General features: G+C 48.7%; 2 protein-coding genes across 3 annotated transcripts in view; one reads left to right on the top strand and one right to left on the bottom strand.

Annotated features, from left to right (window-relative positions):
- KIF3C (kinesin family member 3C) overlaps positions 1 to 1,946 on the bottom strand; it is a 54,917-nt gene extending 52,971 nt beyond the window's left edge. For both annotated transcript variants that reach the window (XM_003827053.5, XM_008952420.4), the window contains exon 1: positions 398 to 1,946. In XM_003827053.5, the coding sequence (XP_003827101.3) occupies positions 398 to 1,942 (1,545 nt within the window). In that variant the 5' untranslated portion in view covers positions 1,943 to 1,946. The remainder of the gene's footprint in view (positions 1 to 397) is intronic.
- A 584-nt stretch (positions 1,947 to 2,530) lies between these two features.
- Positions 2,531 to 15,268, top strand: LOC100973130 (cytochrome b-c1 complex subunit 6, mitochondrial-like). The gene is made up of 2 exons (XM_055107378.1): positions 2,531 to 2,755; positions 14,846 to 15,268. The coding sequence occupies exons 1-2, from the start codon at positions 2,531 to 2,533 to the stop codon at positions 15,137 to 15,139; spliced, it is 519 nt and encodes a 172-aa protein (XP_054963353.1). The 3' UTR covers positions 15,140 to 15,268.
- The last annotated feature ends 2,315 nt before the right edge of the window (positions 15,269 to 17,583 follow it).

Below are 17,583 nucleotides of genomic sequence, written 5' to 3'. Positions count from 1 at the left end.
TGAAGATGCTGCAGAGGGAGGAAGCCTCAGGGGAGGAGGCTGTGAAGGAACAAGAACACACATTCACAAGAGGCTGCCTGGCCATCCCACAGACCTGACTGATCCTGAGGCCACCGGCAGGAAATGCCCACAGCAGGTCAGACCACCCCAAGCTCACTGGCTTGAGAGACCGCCTGTCCGCGTTGCTTCGTGTGTGTGTGCCTGTGCATGTACCTGGCAGCCCGGTATCACAGCAATTTGCCTGGCTGCTCTGGGGGCACATTTGGCAGGAGGGCAGTGTGCGGTGCTGAGGGAGAATCTCCACTTCAGGCCAGGTCACAGACTCTCAAAGAAGAGCCTCCTTGCCGGGATCCCCTGCGGGGACATCTCGAGTGCCCAGCTCCTCTGGGGCCCTTACCTTGTACTTGGCCGCAAGCAGCTCTGTGGCCTGCTGTTCCCGCCGCAGGTCCTCCAGCATCTTCTCCTTCTCCTCCAGCAGCTTCTGCTTCTCCTCGCTCACCAGGCTGCGGTCATCCTGGATGGCTGCCTTCTCCTCCTCCAGCCGCTCCTTCTGTTCCTGCAGGTAATTCTCCATGTTCTTCTCCAAGGCTGACTCCAGGATGGGCTGGGGCGGGCGGTGGTTGTTGTTGTTGTCATCCTCCTCTTCTGCCACCCAGGCCTCAATCACTGGGCCCTCAGGGTACCCAGGCGGGGCGGACACGGCCTTCTTCCTGCGGCTGCTCTTCCTCCGGGGCCGCTTCCCCAGCATCCCCCTCTTCTCCAGCTGGGCCTTCAGGCGGGCAATCTCCTCTTGGAATTCCCGCAGCAGTGTGTCCTTGGGGTCCTCGTTCACCCGGGGCTTGTTCTTGATGTTCTTGGCTCGGTTGGCAAAGCGCAAGGTGGAGAGGCTCTCATCGTAGCTGTGAGAAGCTGGCCCCAGTGTGGCTACCATGATGGTCTTGGCATTCCCCCCCAGAGAGTCCTGGAGCAGCCGGGTCAGCTTGGAGTCCCGGTAGGGAATGTGGGTGTTCCTGTTGCCCGCCAGGGCAGCAATCACGTTGCCCAGGGCAGATAATGAGAGGTTGATTTTGGAGGCTTCCTTAGGCCTCTCTCCACCAGCACCGCCACCACTGCCTCCACCGCCACCACCGCCACCCGAGGATGGTGTGGCTGCCCCTCCCGCTGTGTTGGGGCCTGCCTTGTTCTGCCTCTCGCTGCCAGCCAGGTCCACGAGGTTGAGCTTGCCCACTCGGATGTGGTCCTGGCCATCAGAGCCACGTTCGCTGCACTCCACAGTGATGATGAAGATGGCATGGGAGCGGGAGCTGACCTCGTTCATGTGGGTGCTGCCCACAGCCCGGGTCTGGTTCCCCAGGTTCATCACATGCTCAATCTCCTTGACATTCTTGGTGACGAAGGAGGAGAGGTCCTTGATGTAGACGCCAGTCTCGGGGTTCTCTTTCAGCTCTAGCCTCTTGCCCGGCTCCTTGGAGAGCAGGTCTCGAATCTCTTCCTGGTAGATCTCCAAATAGGAGGCCCGGACCAGGTACTGTTGGTTCTGGGAGCGGGAGATGTGGGTGAAGATGTGCTCAAAGGCATTCGGGATGACCCCGCGCAGCTCGGGCTCCACCCAGGTCCCCTGCATGGTATAGGTCTTGCCAGTGCCCGTCTGGCCATAGGCAAACACCGTGCCATTGAAACCCTGGAGCACGGAGTCTATCAGGGGCCTCACGGTTTCGTCATACAGGTCGGCCTGCTTGGAGCTGGCATCATACACGGCGTCAAAGGTGAAGGTCTTGGGCAGCTCCCCCGGGGCAGCGCGGGGGTTCCGCAGGGTCACCTGGCCCAGTTTCACGTCCATGGTCAGGATCTGCTCGTGACCAGCAGCCTCCTCCTTCCTGCTGAGGGGGCGGCACCGGGCCACCACCTTGAGGGCCTCGCTGGCCTTGGTCTTACTGGCCATTTTGCTGCTCTGACCTTCCTGCCCCCGAGCCCCTCCGCAGCCTGGGCGGTCCTGCTATCCTGCTCGCTAGGTCGGGATCAGCGGGGCCGGCCCAGCCCCCAGGCGCAGCTCTTCAATCCGCATGCAGCCTCCTAGGGTGGGGACGCTGGGAGGTGGCCCCAACGCTGCTGCAGTCCGGGCCTCCACCGCTCTCCGGTCCTCTCTGCACCGGCTGGGAGGTGAATTAGGCAGAATCCCCCAGTCGCCGCGGGAGCAGCGCCTGCCGAGCAGCCGTGCCCGGAGCCCGCCCCATGCTGGAGCAGAGGGAGCGCTGCCGTAAACAGCTTCGGCAACAATGAGATAAAGGAAGAGGAAAATGGGATGGGGGTGGGCGGCGAGCTGTCTTCTCCTCCTTCCTCTAGGGATCCATAGCGTGGGCTGCCGGTCGTGGGCGGCCGGGGGTCCCGGGCCTCCCGAGGGCAGAGGCTCACCTGGAGTCCTCCCCCCAAGCTGGGGGATCATTCATTGCAGCCAGCGCGGCTGCTGCTGCCTCTGCCTCCGCCTTCCCCGCCGCCGCCACTGGAGAATGAGAGAGAAAAACAGAAGGGGATGGGGCGGAGCAGCGGCAGCGAGAGTGATGTTGCCGCCGCGCTGCGGCCCCAGCTAAGCCTCCCGACTGGGGTGGGGCAGGGGGCGGGGCCGCGGGGCGGGAGGCGCGAGCCCGGAGCGGCCCGGGTGCGGGGCACAGGGGCGCATCGCCGTCTCTGCACCCCCGCCGACCGCTCCGGGATGACAGGCTCCGGTGCCGACCCAGGTCCTGCGCCCACCAGTCGGGTGCAGCGCAGCCACCGCCCGCCGTCACCCCACCGAGGCCGAGCATGCCGGGAATTGTAGTCCTGCCTTTGTTAACCGGGTTCTGGCAGGTTGCTAATGCCTTTCCCGGTCCCCCAGTCCGGGAGGCGCCTCCCTCATCCGCATGCCACCCCTTGAGTGACTGCTGAGCTTGCACCACCTATGCCTGGTCCCTCCGAGCCACCATCCTCGGACACCCCCCTGCTCCTGCCTTTCTGCCTGCAAATGGGTGCGCGTCACCCCTCCCCGTCAGGGTGTCGCCAGGCCTCCGGGAACCGAACTCCTAAATGTTCCTTGACTCTGTCCTTTCCTCCCCCTGTCCCGGTCTACTTCTGGCCTTCCTCTTCTCTCTGCTGGAGCCCACCTTCCAGCTGATTCTCTCGCACCTCATGTCCGCACAAGCACCCGGGAGCCCCCTCGCTCCTCCTCCACCGCCTTCCTTGTGTGAAAGGCTCTCCATCTTCCGCCTTCGCAGCCTCACCGCCACTACTCCTCTATAGAAAAATCTGTGTTCCAGACAGCCATTTCTTCAGTTATCCTGCGCCTGCTGAGCCCCAGGCCCCATTCTAGGATCTGGGTCCTTCCTGTCCTCAAGGAGTGCACATTCCCGGAACTGTGTTTTGTTTCTTTAACTGGCTTTGCTGTGCAGCATCTTTGTGCTTTTGCCCAGAGGCCTTGTCACCCTTCGGCACTTAGTGCCCTGCCACTTGGGCAGTTCAAGCACCTCCTCCTCCACGAAGCCTTCCCTTAGCAATTTTTTTTTTCCTATAGTGAAAGAGGCACAGAATTTACCTAAGACAAAACCTGGATTGAAGTTCCAGTTCTGATGGCCATCCAACGGAGTGACTTTGAGCAGTCACTCCCCTTGCTGCAGCCTTAGTTTCCTCATTTATTTTTTTAAAAATTCGAGGCGGGAAAGAAATAATTAACAAGTACTTCATGGAATGGTTGGGAGGCTCAAATGAAATAATGAATCATGAAGTACTGTACCATGAGAAGTCCTGCCCTGGCTTGGATTGCCTGACAGCTCCTGCTTCCTTGAGTATCCTGGATAGACCATGTCTGTGCTTGGTGTTCCTCTATGGGAGTCTTAATCTTTTTTTTTTTTTTTTTTTTTCCTGTAGGATACAAATGAAGTGTAATTCCACAAGGCCAAGGACCAAGCCAGAGTCCTATCCATGGTCCACTCTGCAGAGGGCAGTTGAGTCTGTGGACTGAGCCCAAGCTGTCCTTACTCTCCATATGAGAACCAGACTGAGAGGTGCTGTTATCTGAAACCTGGAGACCCTTCTTCACAGAGGCACCAGAAGAGTCTTTCCACAAAACATTTCCAAGCATGTTATCCTCTAGAGGACCCAATTGTTTTGTTTTCCAACTCAACAAAATTTACCTCCTTAACTCTTCCCCATCCCAGAACTTTAGCGTGAGCTGGACTAGAGGCTTGAGACTTAGCTGAGAGCTTGCCCGCTTCTGAAGCTCCCTGGCCTCCCTCCACCCTCTCCTTGATTAAGCTCCACTGCTTATGATTAACATGGCTTTTGGACCAATTACGGGGTGGGGTTTTGGCTCCGTAGACTAACCCCTCTTGGCTCTCACAACATGATTTCTGGATGGATCCTTTAGTTCTTCAACTATTTTCTGGTTGCATTCGGCTTTGGGTTTTGAATGCCCTTTCTCTGCTTAGGCTAATGTATCTGACACTACAGCGCTGGATAAAAGGGATTCTCACCCTGTTCTCCCCACTTGATGTCACCACCTGGCAGGGGACTTACCCAGATCCTCTTGTGTGAGAGGGAGATTGGAATTGCATTGCTTACAAGATGTGTGATCCTAGGCCAGGCGCGGTGGCTCACGCCTATAATCCCAGCACTTTGGGAGGCCGAGGCGGGTGGATCATGAGGTCAAGAGATCGAGACCATCTTGGCCAACATCATGAAACCTCATCTCTACTAAAAATACAAAAATTAGCTGGGCATGGTGGTGCATGCCTGTAGTCCCAGCTACTTGAGAGGCTGAGAGAATAATTTGAACCCAGGAGGCAGAGATTGCAGTGAGGCTAGATGGCGCCACTGCACTCCAGCCTGGCGACAAAGCAAGACTCCATCTCACCAAAAAAAAAAAAAAAAAAAAAAAAAAAGATATGTGATCCTGGGGAAATTATTTAACTTCTCTGAACAGCTATTTTTTCAGTGGAATAAATGAGGATAAGAATGCTTACATTGACCAGGTGTGGTGGCTCAAGCTGTAATCCCAGCTATTCAGGAGGCTGAGGTAGGAGGATCACTTAAGCCCGTAAGTTCAGGGCTGCAGTGAGCAATGATTGTGCCACTGCACTCTAGCCTAGGTAACAGAGTGAGAACCTGTCTCTGAAAAAAAAAAAGAGGGCTTACCTTACACATCAGGATTAAGTGAGATAATGTATGCAAAAACTCCTACGACATAGGAGGCACTCCAGAAATAGCAGTTTTCTTTTCTCTTGTCCTTTGCATTCAAGGCTGTTCACTTCAGCGTCTCCATTTTCACCACTGTCTTCATTTTTCCTTCCTCTTACATACTCAAGTCTCCAGCCACTCTGATTAGCTTAAGTCCCCCAAACACACCCCACTTTTTCGTGTCTCCTTGTCTTTGCTCATGCTGCTTCTCTGCCCGAAATGTCCTAACTTTGTTTTTATTTCAATTAATTTATTTGAGAAGGGGTCTCATTCTGTCACTCAGGCTGGAGTGCAGTGTTATGATTATGGCTCACTGCAGCCTCAAACTCCTGAGCTCAAGCCATCCTCCTGCCTCAGCCTCCCGAATAGCTGGGACTACAGGTGCATGCCACCACACCTGGATAATTAAAAACAATATTTTTTTAGGCCGGGCGCGGTGGCTCACACCTGTAATCCCAGCACTTTGGGAGGCCAAGGCAGGGGGATCACAAGGTCAGGAGTTTGACACCAGCCTGACCAACATAATGAAACCCTGTCTCTACTAAAAATACAAAAAATTAGCCGGGCATGGTGGTGGGCACCTGTAATCCCAGCTACTTGGGAGGCTGACGCAGGAGAATCCCTTGAACCCGGGAGGTAGAAGTTGCAGTGAGCCGAGATTGCACCAGCCTGGGTGACAGTGCAAGACTCTGTCTCAAAAAACAAAAACAAAAACAAACAAACAAAAAACAATATTTTTTAACATTAGCCAGGTCTCATTCTGTTGCTGAGGTTGGTCTCAAATCCCTGGACTCAAGTGACTCTCACACCTTGGTCTCCCAAAGTGCTGGGATTACAGACGTGAGCCACTGTACTCAGTCTTCCTAACTGTGTCTGTTTCTGTCTACATAGCCTCAGCTTCTATTCATTCCACTGCTCAATCTCACATGACTGGCCCAGTGCGGTGGTTCACACTGTAATCCCAGAACTTCGGGAGGCCGAGGTGGAAAGAGCATTTGAGGCCAGGCGTTCGAGACCAGCCCCATCTCAATTAAAAAAACAAACTTATATGGCTTCTCCTCTCACTACGCAATAGAGACCTCTCTTACCAAGGACATCAGTGAGTTCCAGTGCCACCCTCTAGTGTCATTATAGCTTATGGCTTCCATTATTGTCTATATAGTTCCTAGATTTGTATCTCCAGTCCAGACCTCTCTTCTGAGTTCTAAACCTCTATATCCGACTCTGTAATGGACAGAGCCACTTTGGTGGCTCTCCAGGTACCTGAATTTCTACTTGTTCACACTGAACTCATTATTCTCCCCTCCAAAAATATTACGTAGCTCTGTAAATAGCATTTCCTTCAGTCTCAGTGTATCCATTTGAATACATTGAATCCATTTGAATACGAAATTCTGCCAACTTCTTGCATATTTCTCAGATTTATCCATTTATTTTCTACTTCCATAGGGGCTATCATGACCAAGCCATCGTATTCTCTGGCCTGACTTCCTATAGTAGCCTCCAATCTGGCCTCTCTGAATGGGGAGATTCAGAGTCTGCTCTTACCCCTATGTATTCATTCTTTAGAAAGCAATCTTTTTGACTGGGCACGGTGGCTCACGCCTATAATCCCAGCACTCTGGGAGGCTCAGGTGGATGGATCACCTGAGGTCAGGAGTTCAAGACCAGCCTGGCTGATGTGGTGAAACCCCGTCTCTACTAAAAATACAAAAATTAACCTCGTCGCTATTGAAAATACAAAAAGTAGTGCACGCCTGTAATCCCAGCTACTCGGGAGGCTGAGGCAGGAGAATCACTTGAACCCTGGAGGTGGAGGTTGCAATGAGCTGAGATTGTGCCATTGCACTCCAGACTGGGTGACAAAATCGAAATTCTGTCTCAAAAAAACAAAACAAAAAAAAGAAAGTAATCTTTTAAAAACATCTATCTGGCCAGGCACAGTGGCTCATGCCTGTAATCCCAGCACTGTGGGAGGCCAACGTGGGAAGATGGCTTGAGGCCAAGAGTTCAAGACCAACCTGGGCAACATAGTAAAACCCTATCTCTAAAAAAAAATTTGTTTTAAAAGCTAGATGTGGTGGTGCATGCCTGTAGTCCTAGCTACTTGGGAGGCAGAGGTGGGAGGACCCCTAGAGCCCAGGAATTCAGGGGTGCAGTGAACCATGATCATACCACTGCACTCCAGCCTGCGTGACAGAGCAACACCCTGTCTCTAAAATAAATAAATAAATAAGTGTAAAAATCAGCCAGGCGCTATGGTTCATGGCTGTAATCCCAGAACTTTGGGAGGCCAAGGCAGGTGGATCACCTGAGGTCAGGAGTTCAAGACCAGCATGGCCAACATGGTGAAACCCCATCTCTACTAAAAATACAAAAAAATCAGCCAGGTGTGGTGGCACAGTCCTGTGATCCCAGCTACTTGGGAGGCTGAGGCAGGAGAATTGCTTGAACCTGGGAGGCAGAGGTTGCAGTGAGCCAAGATCACACCACTGCACTCTAGCCTGGGAGACAAAGTGAAACGCTGTCTCAAAAAAAAAGTAAAAGTAAAAACACCTATCTGATCATGTCACCCCATGCTTAAAAAGCTTCCAGGCCGGGTGCAGTGGCTCACGCGTATAATCCCAGCACTTTGGGAGGCAGAGGCTGGCGGATCACGAGGTCAGGAGATCGAGATCATCCTGGCCAACATGGTGAAACCCCGTCTCTGCTAAAAACACAAAAACGAGCCAGGTGTGGTGGCACGCGCCTGTAGTCTCAGCTACTCGGGAGGCTGAGGCAGGAGAATCACTTGAACCCGGGAGGCAGGGGCTGTAGTGAGCCAAGATCGCGCCACTGCACTCCAGCCTGGGTGACGGAACAAGACTCCGTCAAAAAAAAGAAAAAAAAAAAGCTTCCAGTGCTTCTCATTGAATTTTTTTTTTTTTTTTTTTTTTTTTTTTTTGAGATGGAGTCCCTGTCTGTCGCCAGGCTGGAGTACAGTGGCACGATCTTGGCTCCATGTAACCTCTGCCTCCCGGGTTCAAGTGATTCTCGCTGTCTCAGCCTCCTGAGTAGCCAGGACTACAGGTGCGCGCCACCAAGCTCAGCTAATTTTTGCATTTTTAGTAGAGACGAGGTTTCATCATGTTGGCCAAGATGGCCTTGATCTCCTGACCTGGTGATCCGGCCACCCTGGCCTCCCAAAGTGCTGGGATTACAGGCGTAAGCCACCATGCCCGGCCAGTTCTTACTGGTCTTAATGTAAACTCCACATCATTAACGCAGTCAGCAACGCCCTGCACAACATGGCACCTGTGCACATCTCTGTCACATCACATGCCACTCTCCATCTTGCCCCTCGTGCTCTAGTTACAATGACCTTCTTCAGCTCCCTTCCAGTTTCCTGTCACAGGGCCTTTACACATTGTGTCTCTGCTTCTAGAATATTTATCCTCACCATCTTTGCCTAGATACCTTCTCTTCATCCTTTGGATTTCAGCTTGAATGTCCCTCCCTAAGGATATTTTTCTTGATTTACCAACCTAGGTATGTCCCTCTGTAATAGGTTCTCATCCTTCCCTGTACTTTCCTTCATAGAAATTAGTACAAGTATAATTAAATCATAATTTGTCCACCTCCTCTGGTCTGTGAGGTCATAACATGTCTGCTTTATTCATTTTTGTGATCACAAAGACTAGTGCAGCTTCCAGTACATAGTTTGTGCTCAATAAATATTTTTTCAAATAAATAAAGTCCCATATGAGCATCACCTCTTCTGGGAAGACTTATTTGACTCCCCTGACTCTACCAGAATTATTTTTCCTTTTGGCCAGGTGCGATGGCTCATGCCTGTAATCCCAGCACTTTGGGAGGTTGAGGCCAGTGGATCACTTAAGCGCTGAAGTTCAAGACCAGCCTGGGCAACATACTGAAACCCCCATCTTTTAAAAAAATTAATTAATTTGTAAAAAAGAAAAAAAAAGTTCCTTTCTTCATGTTGCTATAGCTCTCTGTTTAGCTAGACCCCTAGTACTCATCACAGTTTGACTTGTACTGTGGCTAACTGAGTCTGTCTCTCTCACCATAAAGTGTTGAAGACAAGAGCCATGTTTTTTGTCTTTGTGTCTCCTTTTCCCATACCCAACACAGTTCTGGCTGCAATTAAGGTAGTTAGTATTTGCCCGAGGGCGGTGGCTCATGCCTGTAACCTCAGCACTTTGGGAGGCCAGGCCAGTGGATTGCTTGAGCTCGGGAGTTCGAGACCAGCCTGGCCAACATGCCAAAACCTCACCTCAACAAAAAACACAAAAATTAGTCAGGTGTGGTGGCATGTGCCTGTAGTCCCAGCTACTCAGGAAGCTGAGGTGGGAGGATGGCTTGAGCCCAGGAGGCAGAGGTTGAAGTGAGCCAAGATTGCATCACTGCACTCCAGCCTGGGCAACAGAGTGAGACCCTATTTCAAAAAAAAAAAAATATATATATATATAGTTAATATAGTTATTATATAATATTGTTATATAGTTAATATAGTTAATATTGGTCATTAAGCAAATGAATTAATTTTTTTTTTTTGAGACAGAGTTTTGCTCTTGTTGCCCAGGCTGGAGTGCAATGGTGCGATCTCGGCTCACCACAACCTCTGCCTCCCAGGTTCAAGTGATTCTCCTGCCTCAGCCTCCCAAGTAGCTGGGATTACAGGGATGCGCCACCACATCCAGCTAATTTTTTGTGTATATTTTTAGTAGAGACAGGGTTTCTCCATGTTGGTCAGGCTGGTCTCGAACTCCCGACCTTAGGTGATCCACCTGCCTCGGCCTCCCGAAGTGCTGGGATTACAGGCATCAGCCACCGCACCTGGCCATGAATGAATGTTTAAAGACCTTCAAGGCAAGAATGAATGAATAAATAAATAAATAAATAAATATTAAAAAGGCCGGGCGTGGTGGCTCACGCCTGTAATCCCAACACTTTGGGAGACCGAGGTGGGCGGATAACAAAGTCAGGAGTTCAAGACCAGCCTGGCCAACATGGAGAAACTCTGTCTCTACTAAAAAATACAAAAATTAGCTGGGCGCCTGTAATACCAGCTATTCGGGAGGCTGAGGCAGGAGAATCGCTTCAACTCAGGAGGCGGATGTTGCAGTGAGCCGAGATCGTGCCATTGCACTCCAGCCTGGGCAGTAAGAGCAAAACTCTGTCTCAAAGAAAAGAAAAAAAAAACCTTCAAGGCAAGAGAATGGAAAGGTGAGACAAAGAAATCACAGTAATAAACCCTTAGATTTGTAGTGTGATTAACAGTTAATAAAGTATTATCACATTTGTTACTCACTTGATCTTCACATAAATCCCAGGAGAGAAGAAACTATTAATATCCTCACATTATAAGGAGGACCCTAAGCTTCAGACTGATTAAGTGACTAAGAAAGGAAACGCAGCCAAGTGGCACAGTCTACAGACTCCAAACCTGCAGCCCTCCTAGTGTTTCCCCTGTGCCACGGGGTGAGCTTCCTATGATGGTAAGGTACAGATCAGTTGCTTCCCAGTCCTGGTTTGAATGACAGCTTCATTGAATACAGACCCGTCACTGGCTTGGTGGGAGGAAGAAGCTCCTTTGCTGCATTTCCTTTGATAATGAAAGTTCTTGGCAGGGCACAGTGTCTCACGCCTGTATTTCCCTGCATTTTGGGAGGCCAAGGCGGGCAGATTGCTTGAGGTCAGGAGTTCAAGACCAGCCTGGTCAACATGGAGAAACCCTGCCTCTACCAAAAATACCTTAATTAGCCAGGTGTGGTGGTAGGTGCCTGTAGTCCCAGCTACTGGGGAGGCTGAGGCAGGAGAATCGCTTGAACCTGGGAGGCAGAGGTTGCAGTGAGCTGAGATTGCACCCCTGCACTCCAGCCTGGGTGATGGAGTGAGACTCTGTCTCAACAACAACAACAACAAAAAAAGTCATTTTTCCACAGGGGATTCCCGTTCCACCACCTTCTTCCAGTGTGGTCCCAGTGACAGCCACAGTAAGATTACACAAAGAAGACAGAGTTCACTCTTTGGTAATCCTGGGGTCTACAAATGTTCAAATACAAGTAATTCAGGTTTGGATTTACCCTACAAAAACCAAGTTCTGGCTGGGTGTAATGACTCACACCTGTAATCCTAGTACTTCGGGAGGCTGAGGCAAAAGGATCCCTTGAGCCTGGGAGTTTGAGACAAGCCTGGGCAACAGAGGGAGACCCTGTCTCTAAAAAAACAAACAAAAAAAACAGGCCAGGTGCGGTGGCTCACGCCTGTAGTCCCACCACTTAGGGAGGCTGAGGTGGGTGGTAAATCACCTGAGGTCAGGAGTTCAAGACCACCCCGGCCAACATGGCGAAACCCCGTCTCTACTAAAAATACAAAAATTAGCCAGGCCTAGTGGCACGAGCCTGTAATCCCAGCTACTCAGGAGGCTGAGGCAGGAGAATCACTTGAACCTGGGAGGTGGAGGTTGCAGTGAGCCAAGATCGCACCACTGCACTCCAGCCTGGGCGACATCTCAAAAACAAAATCAAAAACAAACCAACCAAGTTTTGCCAGCAGAGGGAGACATGACTATGTGACAGAATTACTGGATGAGCTCCAATTTCTGGGCTATCAATCGTTATGCAATTACCTAACTGTATGAGTTATTACCTAACTATAGGAGTCTACCAAATGTGTCTAAGCTTGATTTCTCAATTGCGCGTCTTTCCCCTGCAGCTTCCTGTCTACAATCTCTGCTGTAATTTCTGGTGAACAGGATTTGTCAACCTAAATAAAAAAATCATAGAAAAATCTGAAAATTAAGACTCTGGATATTATAAAAAGAACAGTTCATAGTTGTTCCCCTTTACTGAGAACCTAATGGGTGGGTCACAGATGTTTTATCTAATCTTCACATTCACTTACCTGGTAAGTGGCTGCACTGGAACTTGAGCCTAATTCCTCCCACTCGAAAGACAGCGTTTTTCCTACCACCCTGTCCTAAGCCCTAAGGCTCAGCCCTCAATCCACCTCTATCTGGTCTAACTCTACCTTCCTCTTTCAACACTACCTGCCTCCTCAGTAAAGACCTGCCTCCTCCAGACCTAGGGGCCTCTTCCTCTCCTTACCTTCTGGGGCAATTTGTACGATGTGCAATTACCATCTGCTTTTTTAAATGGTGCTATCCATCCGTCTATGAATATATTGTGTCTCCCCAACTCGAGTTCTTCTAATTTGCTATAAGTAAGTGTCTTGTTCCAAAAGTAATTTAAGAACATTTTTAAAAGAGTTTTGACCAAACTATATATAGAATTGTCTCAATTTTGTTTTAAAGCATCGTACATGTTGACTCCTCTTCCTCTTACCCTAAATACAATTCATCAACAAATGCCATCCCGGTTCTACTTAGAAAATCTGTTGATCCTGATTCCAAAACTCTCCGCGCTACCACCACTACCCTCTTAGTCCATGCCCCCTACATCTCTCACCTGCATGCTGCAGTAGTATTTTAACAGGAACCCCTGGTTCCACCCTTATCCTCCTACTCTCCCTCTGCGACAGAACAGCTAGAGTCTTCCTTCAGAACTACACATCAAATCATCCTACCTCCTCCTCTCCATCCTCCAATGATGTCTCATCCCTCTCAGAACGAAATACAGGCCGGGCGCACTGGCTTACGCCTGTAATCCCAGTACTTTGGGAGGCTGAGGTGGGCGAATCACCTGAGGTCAGGAGTTCAAGACCAGCTTGGCCAACATGGCAAAACCCTGTCTCTATTACAAATACAAAAAATTAGCCGGGCATGGTAGTGCATGCCTGTAATCCCAGCTACTTAGGAGGCTGAGGCAGGAGAATCACTTGAACCCGGAAGACGGAGGTTACAGTGAGCCGAGATCATGCCACTGCACTCCAGCCTGGGTGACAGAGAGAGACTCTGCCTCAAAAAAATAAAAAAAGAAAGAAAGAAAAGAATGAAATCCAAAGTCCTTGTTGGGGCACGTACACTGTACTCTATCAAGCTCCTGGTCACTTCTCCTGTGTCATGTGTTCCTATTCCCCCCTTCCCTACTCTCATCCAACAACACTGGCCTCCTTGTTCCTCAGTCCTGCCAAGCACCTTCCAGCTTGAGGGCCTGCGCCTTGCTCTTTCCTCTGCCTGCAAGCTCTCTCTCTCAGCGTCTCACTCGGCTTCCCTCCTTCCTGTCATTCACTTGTATTTGCAAATGTCATCTCCTCAGAGAAGCTTTTTTGTCTGTGCTTCCTAAAATACTTCTTTGTCATTCCCTATATCCTTACTCCATTTTGTTTTTCTTCACAGCACTTACCACAATATGACATTCTAGATATTTCTTTATCTGTTTATGTTTTCTTCTTCCCATTAATGTGCAATGAGATAATTTCTCCCAGTGCCTAGAAATATGCCTGGTTCAGGCCCGGCACAGTGGCTCATGCCTGTAATCCCAGCACTTTGGAAGGCTGAGGCAGGCAGATCATGAGGACAAGAGATCGAGACCATCCTGGCCAACATGGTGAAACCCCGTCTCTACTAAAAATACAAAAATTAGCCGGGTGTGGTGGCGGGCGCCTGTAGTACCAGCTACTTGGGAGGCTGAGGCAGGAGAATCACTTGAACCCGGGAAGCGGAGGTTGCCATGAGTCGAGATGGCTCCTTTGCACTCCAGCCTGGGCGACAGAGTGAAACTCCGTCTCGGGAAAAAAAAAAAAAAGAAATATGCCTGGTTCATGATAAGCCCCCAGGAGATATTTGCTTAATGAATAAATGGTGAATTAAGCTATTAATAGTTTTCACAACCATCTTTTTTTCTTTTCCTTTTTTTTTTTTTTGAGACAGGGTCACACTGTGTCACCCAGACTAGAGTGCAGTGGTGCAACCACGTTTCACTGCAGCCTTGACCTCCTGTGCTCAGGTGATCCTCCCACCTCAGCCTCCCAAGTAGCTGGGACTACAGCACCACGGCACCCCGCTAATTTTTTTGTTTTTTATTTTTTGTAGAGATGGGGTTTCACTATGTTGCTCAGGCTAGTCTCAAACTCTTGGACTCAAGCAATTCGCCATCTTTGGCCTCTGAAAGTGTTGGGATTACAGGTGTGAACCACTGTGCCCAGCCACAACCATCATTTTGAATAGCTGCTTAACTTAATGTAATTTTTTTTTTTTTTTGAGACAGATTTTCGCTGTTGTTGTCCAGGCTGGAGTGCAATGGCGCGATCTTGGCTCACCACAACCTCTGCCTTCCGGGTTCAAGAGATTCTCCTGCCTCAGCCTCCCTATTAGCTGGGATTACAGGCATGTGCCACCACGCCTGGCTAATTTTGTATTTTTAGTAGAGATGGGCTTTCTCCATGTTGGTCAGGCTGGTCTCGAACTCCTGACCTCAGGTTATCCACCCGCCTTGGCCTTCCTAAGTGCTGAGATTACAGGCGTGAGCCACCGCGCCCAGCCTTAGTAAATTATTTTGTGTGTGTGTGAAATACTGGGTTGAATCACATGAATTCTCATTTTGTAGGTTAATAATGACAGCATATTGACTTCAGGCCAGATCGCCGGATATCAGCTGAGTGACTCTTACAAGTCCTTCTAGATCCTGAAGTGGATTAGGTGCCGCAGTTGCTGCTCGTGTTGAATCCAGAACCGTAGCCAGACATAGGACTGGAGGACGAGCGAAAGATGCTGACCGAGTCCGGAGATCCTAAGGAGGAGGAAGAAGAAGAGGGGGAATTAGTGTTTCTACATCAGGATCCCCTAACAACAGTGAGAGAGCAATGCCAGCAGTTGGAGAAATGTGTAAAGGCCCAGGAGTGGCTGGAGCTCTGTGATGAGCGTGTATCCTCTCAATCACATGCAGAAGAGGATTGCACGGAGGAGCTCTTTGACTTTTTGCATGCAACGGACCATTGTGTGGCCCACAAACTCTTTAACAATTTGAAATAAATGTGTGGACTTATTCCCCACAGCCTTCATCACCTGGGCATCAGGATATTTCCTTATGGTTTTGGATATGCCATTTGTTTCTTATTTCTGTAACTGTAAGTTCACATGAACCTCATGGATTTTGGCTTAGTCTGGTAGCTTCTATGTAATTCGCAGTGATTTCATCTTAATAAAGTTCTGTGATCTGCAGTCTGCAAAAAAAAAGAAATGACTGCATATTGGCAATTACACATAGTTTAATCAAATAAAACACATTCAGAAAGGTGCATGGTACATAAACACACGGCTTAAAAAAGTATTATTATTTGAGATGGAGTTTCACTTTTGTTGTCCAGGCTGGAATGCAATGGCCCAATCTCAGCTCACTGCAACCTCTGCCTCCCTGGTTCAAGCAATTCTCCTGCCTCAGCCTCTCAAGTGGCTGGGATTACGGGTGTGCGCCACCAGGCTCAGCCAATTTTGTATTTTTAGTAGAAACAAGGTTTCACCGTGTTGGTCAGGCTGGTATCGAACTCCTGACTTCGTGATCCTCCCACCTCGGCCTCCCAAAGTGCTGGGATTACAGGTGTGAGCCACCATGCCTGGCTCAGAATTATTATAAGACAATATCCATGTGCCCATTATCCAGGCCAAAAATAGGATATTGCCACCATCCTAGAAGCCCCCTGCAGGATTTTCTGCTGTCAGGAATTCCCCCTTACTCGTTAAAGGTAACCACTATCCTAGCTTTTCTGGTAATTCTTACCTTTTCTTTTTTCTTTTATCAACTAAAGATTATGGTTTTGGTTTGCCTGCTTTTGAACTTTATGTAAACTTATATAGTGTGTATTCTTTTGTACCCGGCTTTTTTCTTTTTATTTTTCCTTCCTTATTTATTTATTTATTTTTTATTTTTAGTAGAGACAGGGTTTTACCATGTTGGCCAGGCTGATCTCGAACTCCTGGCCTCAAGTGATCCACCCACCTCGGCCTCCCAAAGTGCTGGGATTACAGGTGTGAGCCACAGCGCCCAGCCATGTACCTAACTTTTTTCTTTTCTTTCTCTTTTTTTTTCTTTTTATTTGAGAGATTTATCTGTGTTTGTTTTATCTATAGTCCATTCATTATTACTATATAATATCCTATTTTATGAATATACTACCCATGATCGGCTCCTGATGGACATTTGGGTTGTTTCCACTTTGGGATTATTACAAATTATGCTGCCATGAATATTCTTGTCCATGTACCCTGTGTAAGTTGAACACATTTCTGTTCGGTATTGTCTTAGTTGGTTCTGGTTGCTGTAACAAAATACCATAGTCTGGGCAACTTATAAAGAGTAAACATCTATTGCTCACAGTTCTGGAGGCTGAGAAGTCCAAAATCAAGGCACCAGCAGATTTGGTGACTGGCGAGGTCCTGCTTCTTTCATAGATGGCACCTTCTTACTGTGTCATTATATGCTAGAACAAGCAAAGAAGCTCCTTCAGCCTCTTTTATTGTAAGGGTGCTAATCCCATTCACGGGACCTATGACTTCATGATCTAATCACCTTCCAAAGGCCCTACCTCTTAATACTGTCACCTTGGGGGTTAGGATTTCAACATACGAATTTTAGGGAGACACAAACATTCAGACCATAACAAGTACATACCTAGGAATGGAATAGCTGGGTCACAGAGAACGCATTATTTTCAACTTCAGATAATGTCAAACTGTTTTCCAAAGTGGGCATAACAATTTGCACTCCCAGCAGTGCAAGAGGTCCAGTTGCTTCACATCAGCACCAATACTTAGTAATGTCATTCTTAGTTTTAGATATTTGGTATCTCGTGCTTTTAATTTAGGTTTCCCTGATAACAAATAAAATTGAGCACTCTTTCATATGCTTTTTGGCATTTCCATATTTTCTGTGAATTTCCTGTTCAAGTCATTGCTCATTTTTTGACTCAGTCGCCTGCCTTTCTTACTGCTTATTTTGGATTTCAGCCTTCTGTTGCTTATATGCATTCCAACCATCATCTCTGTGGCTTGACTTTTCATTCTGTTCATAGTGCCCTTTTATAGCCAGGATTTCTTAATTTTAATGTAGAAACATTTATCAATCTTTTATTTGGCTTGGCACTTTTTGGATCTTGCTTAAAAACTCTTCCTGTACCCCAAGGTCACAAAGATATTCTTGTATACTGTTTTCTTTTTTCTTTTCTTTTCCTTTCTGTCTTTTCTTTTCTTTTCTTTTTTTTTTTTTTTTTTTTTTGAGACAGAGTCTCACTCTGTCACCCAGGCTGGAGTGCAGTGGCACATTCTTGGCTCACTGCAACCTCCACCTCCTGGGTTCAAGTGATTCTCCTGCCTCAGCCTCCCCAAGTAGCTGGGACTACAGGTGTGCGCCACCACGTCTGGCTAATTTCTGTATTTTTAGTAGAGATGGGGTTTTGTCATGTTGGCCAGGCTGGTCTCAA

Source organism: Pan paniscus, chromosome 12, assembly GCF_029289425.2.
Source record: "Pan paniscus chromosome 12, NHGRI_mPanPan1-v2.0_pri, whole genome shotgun sequence".
Lineage (NCBI taxonomy): Eukaryota > Metazoa > Chordata > Mammalia > Primates > Hominidae > Pan > Pan paniscus.
The sequence above is the reverse complement of the archived record's forward strand: the minus strand, read 5'-3'. Positions and strand labels throughout refer to the sequence as shown.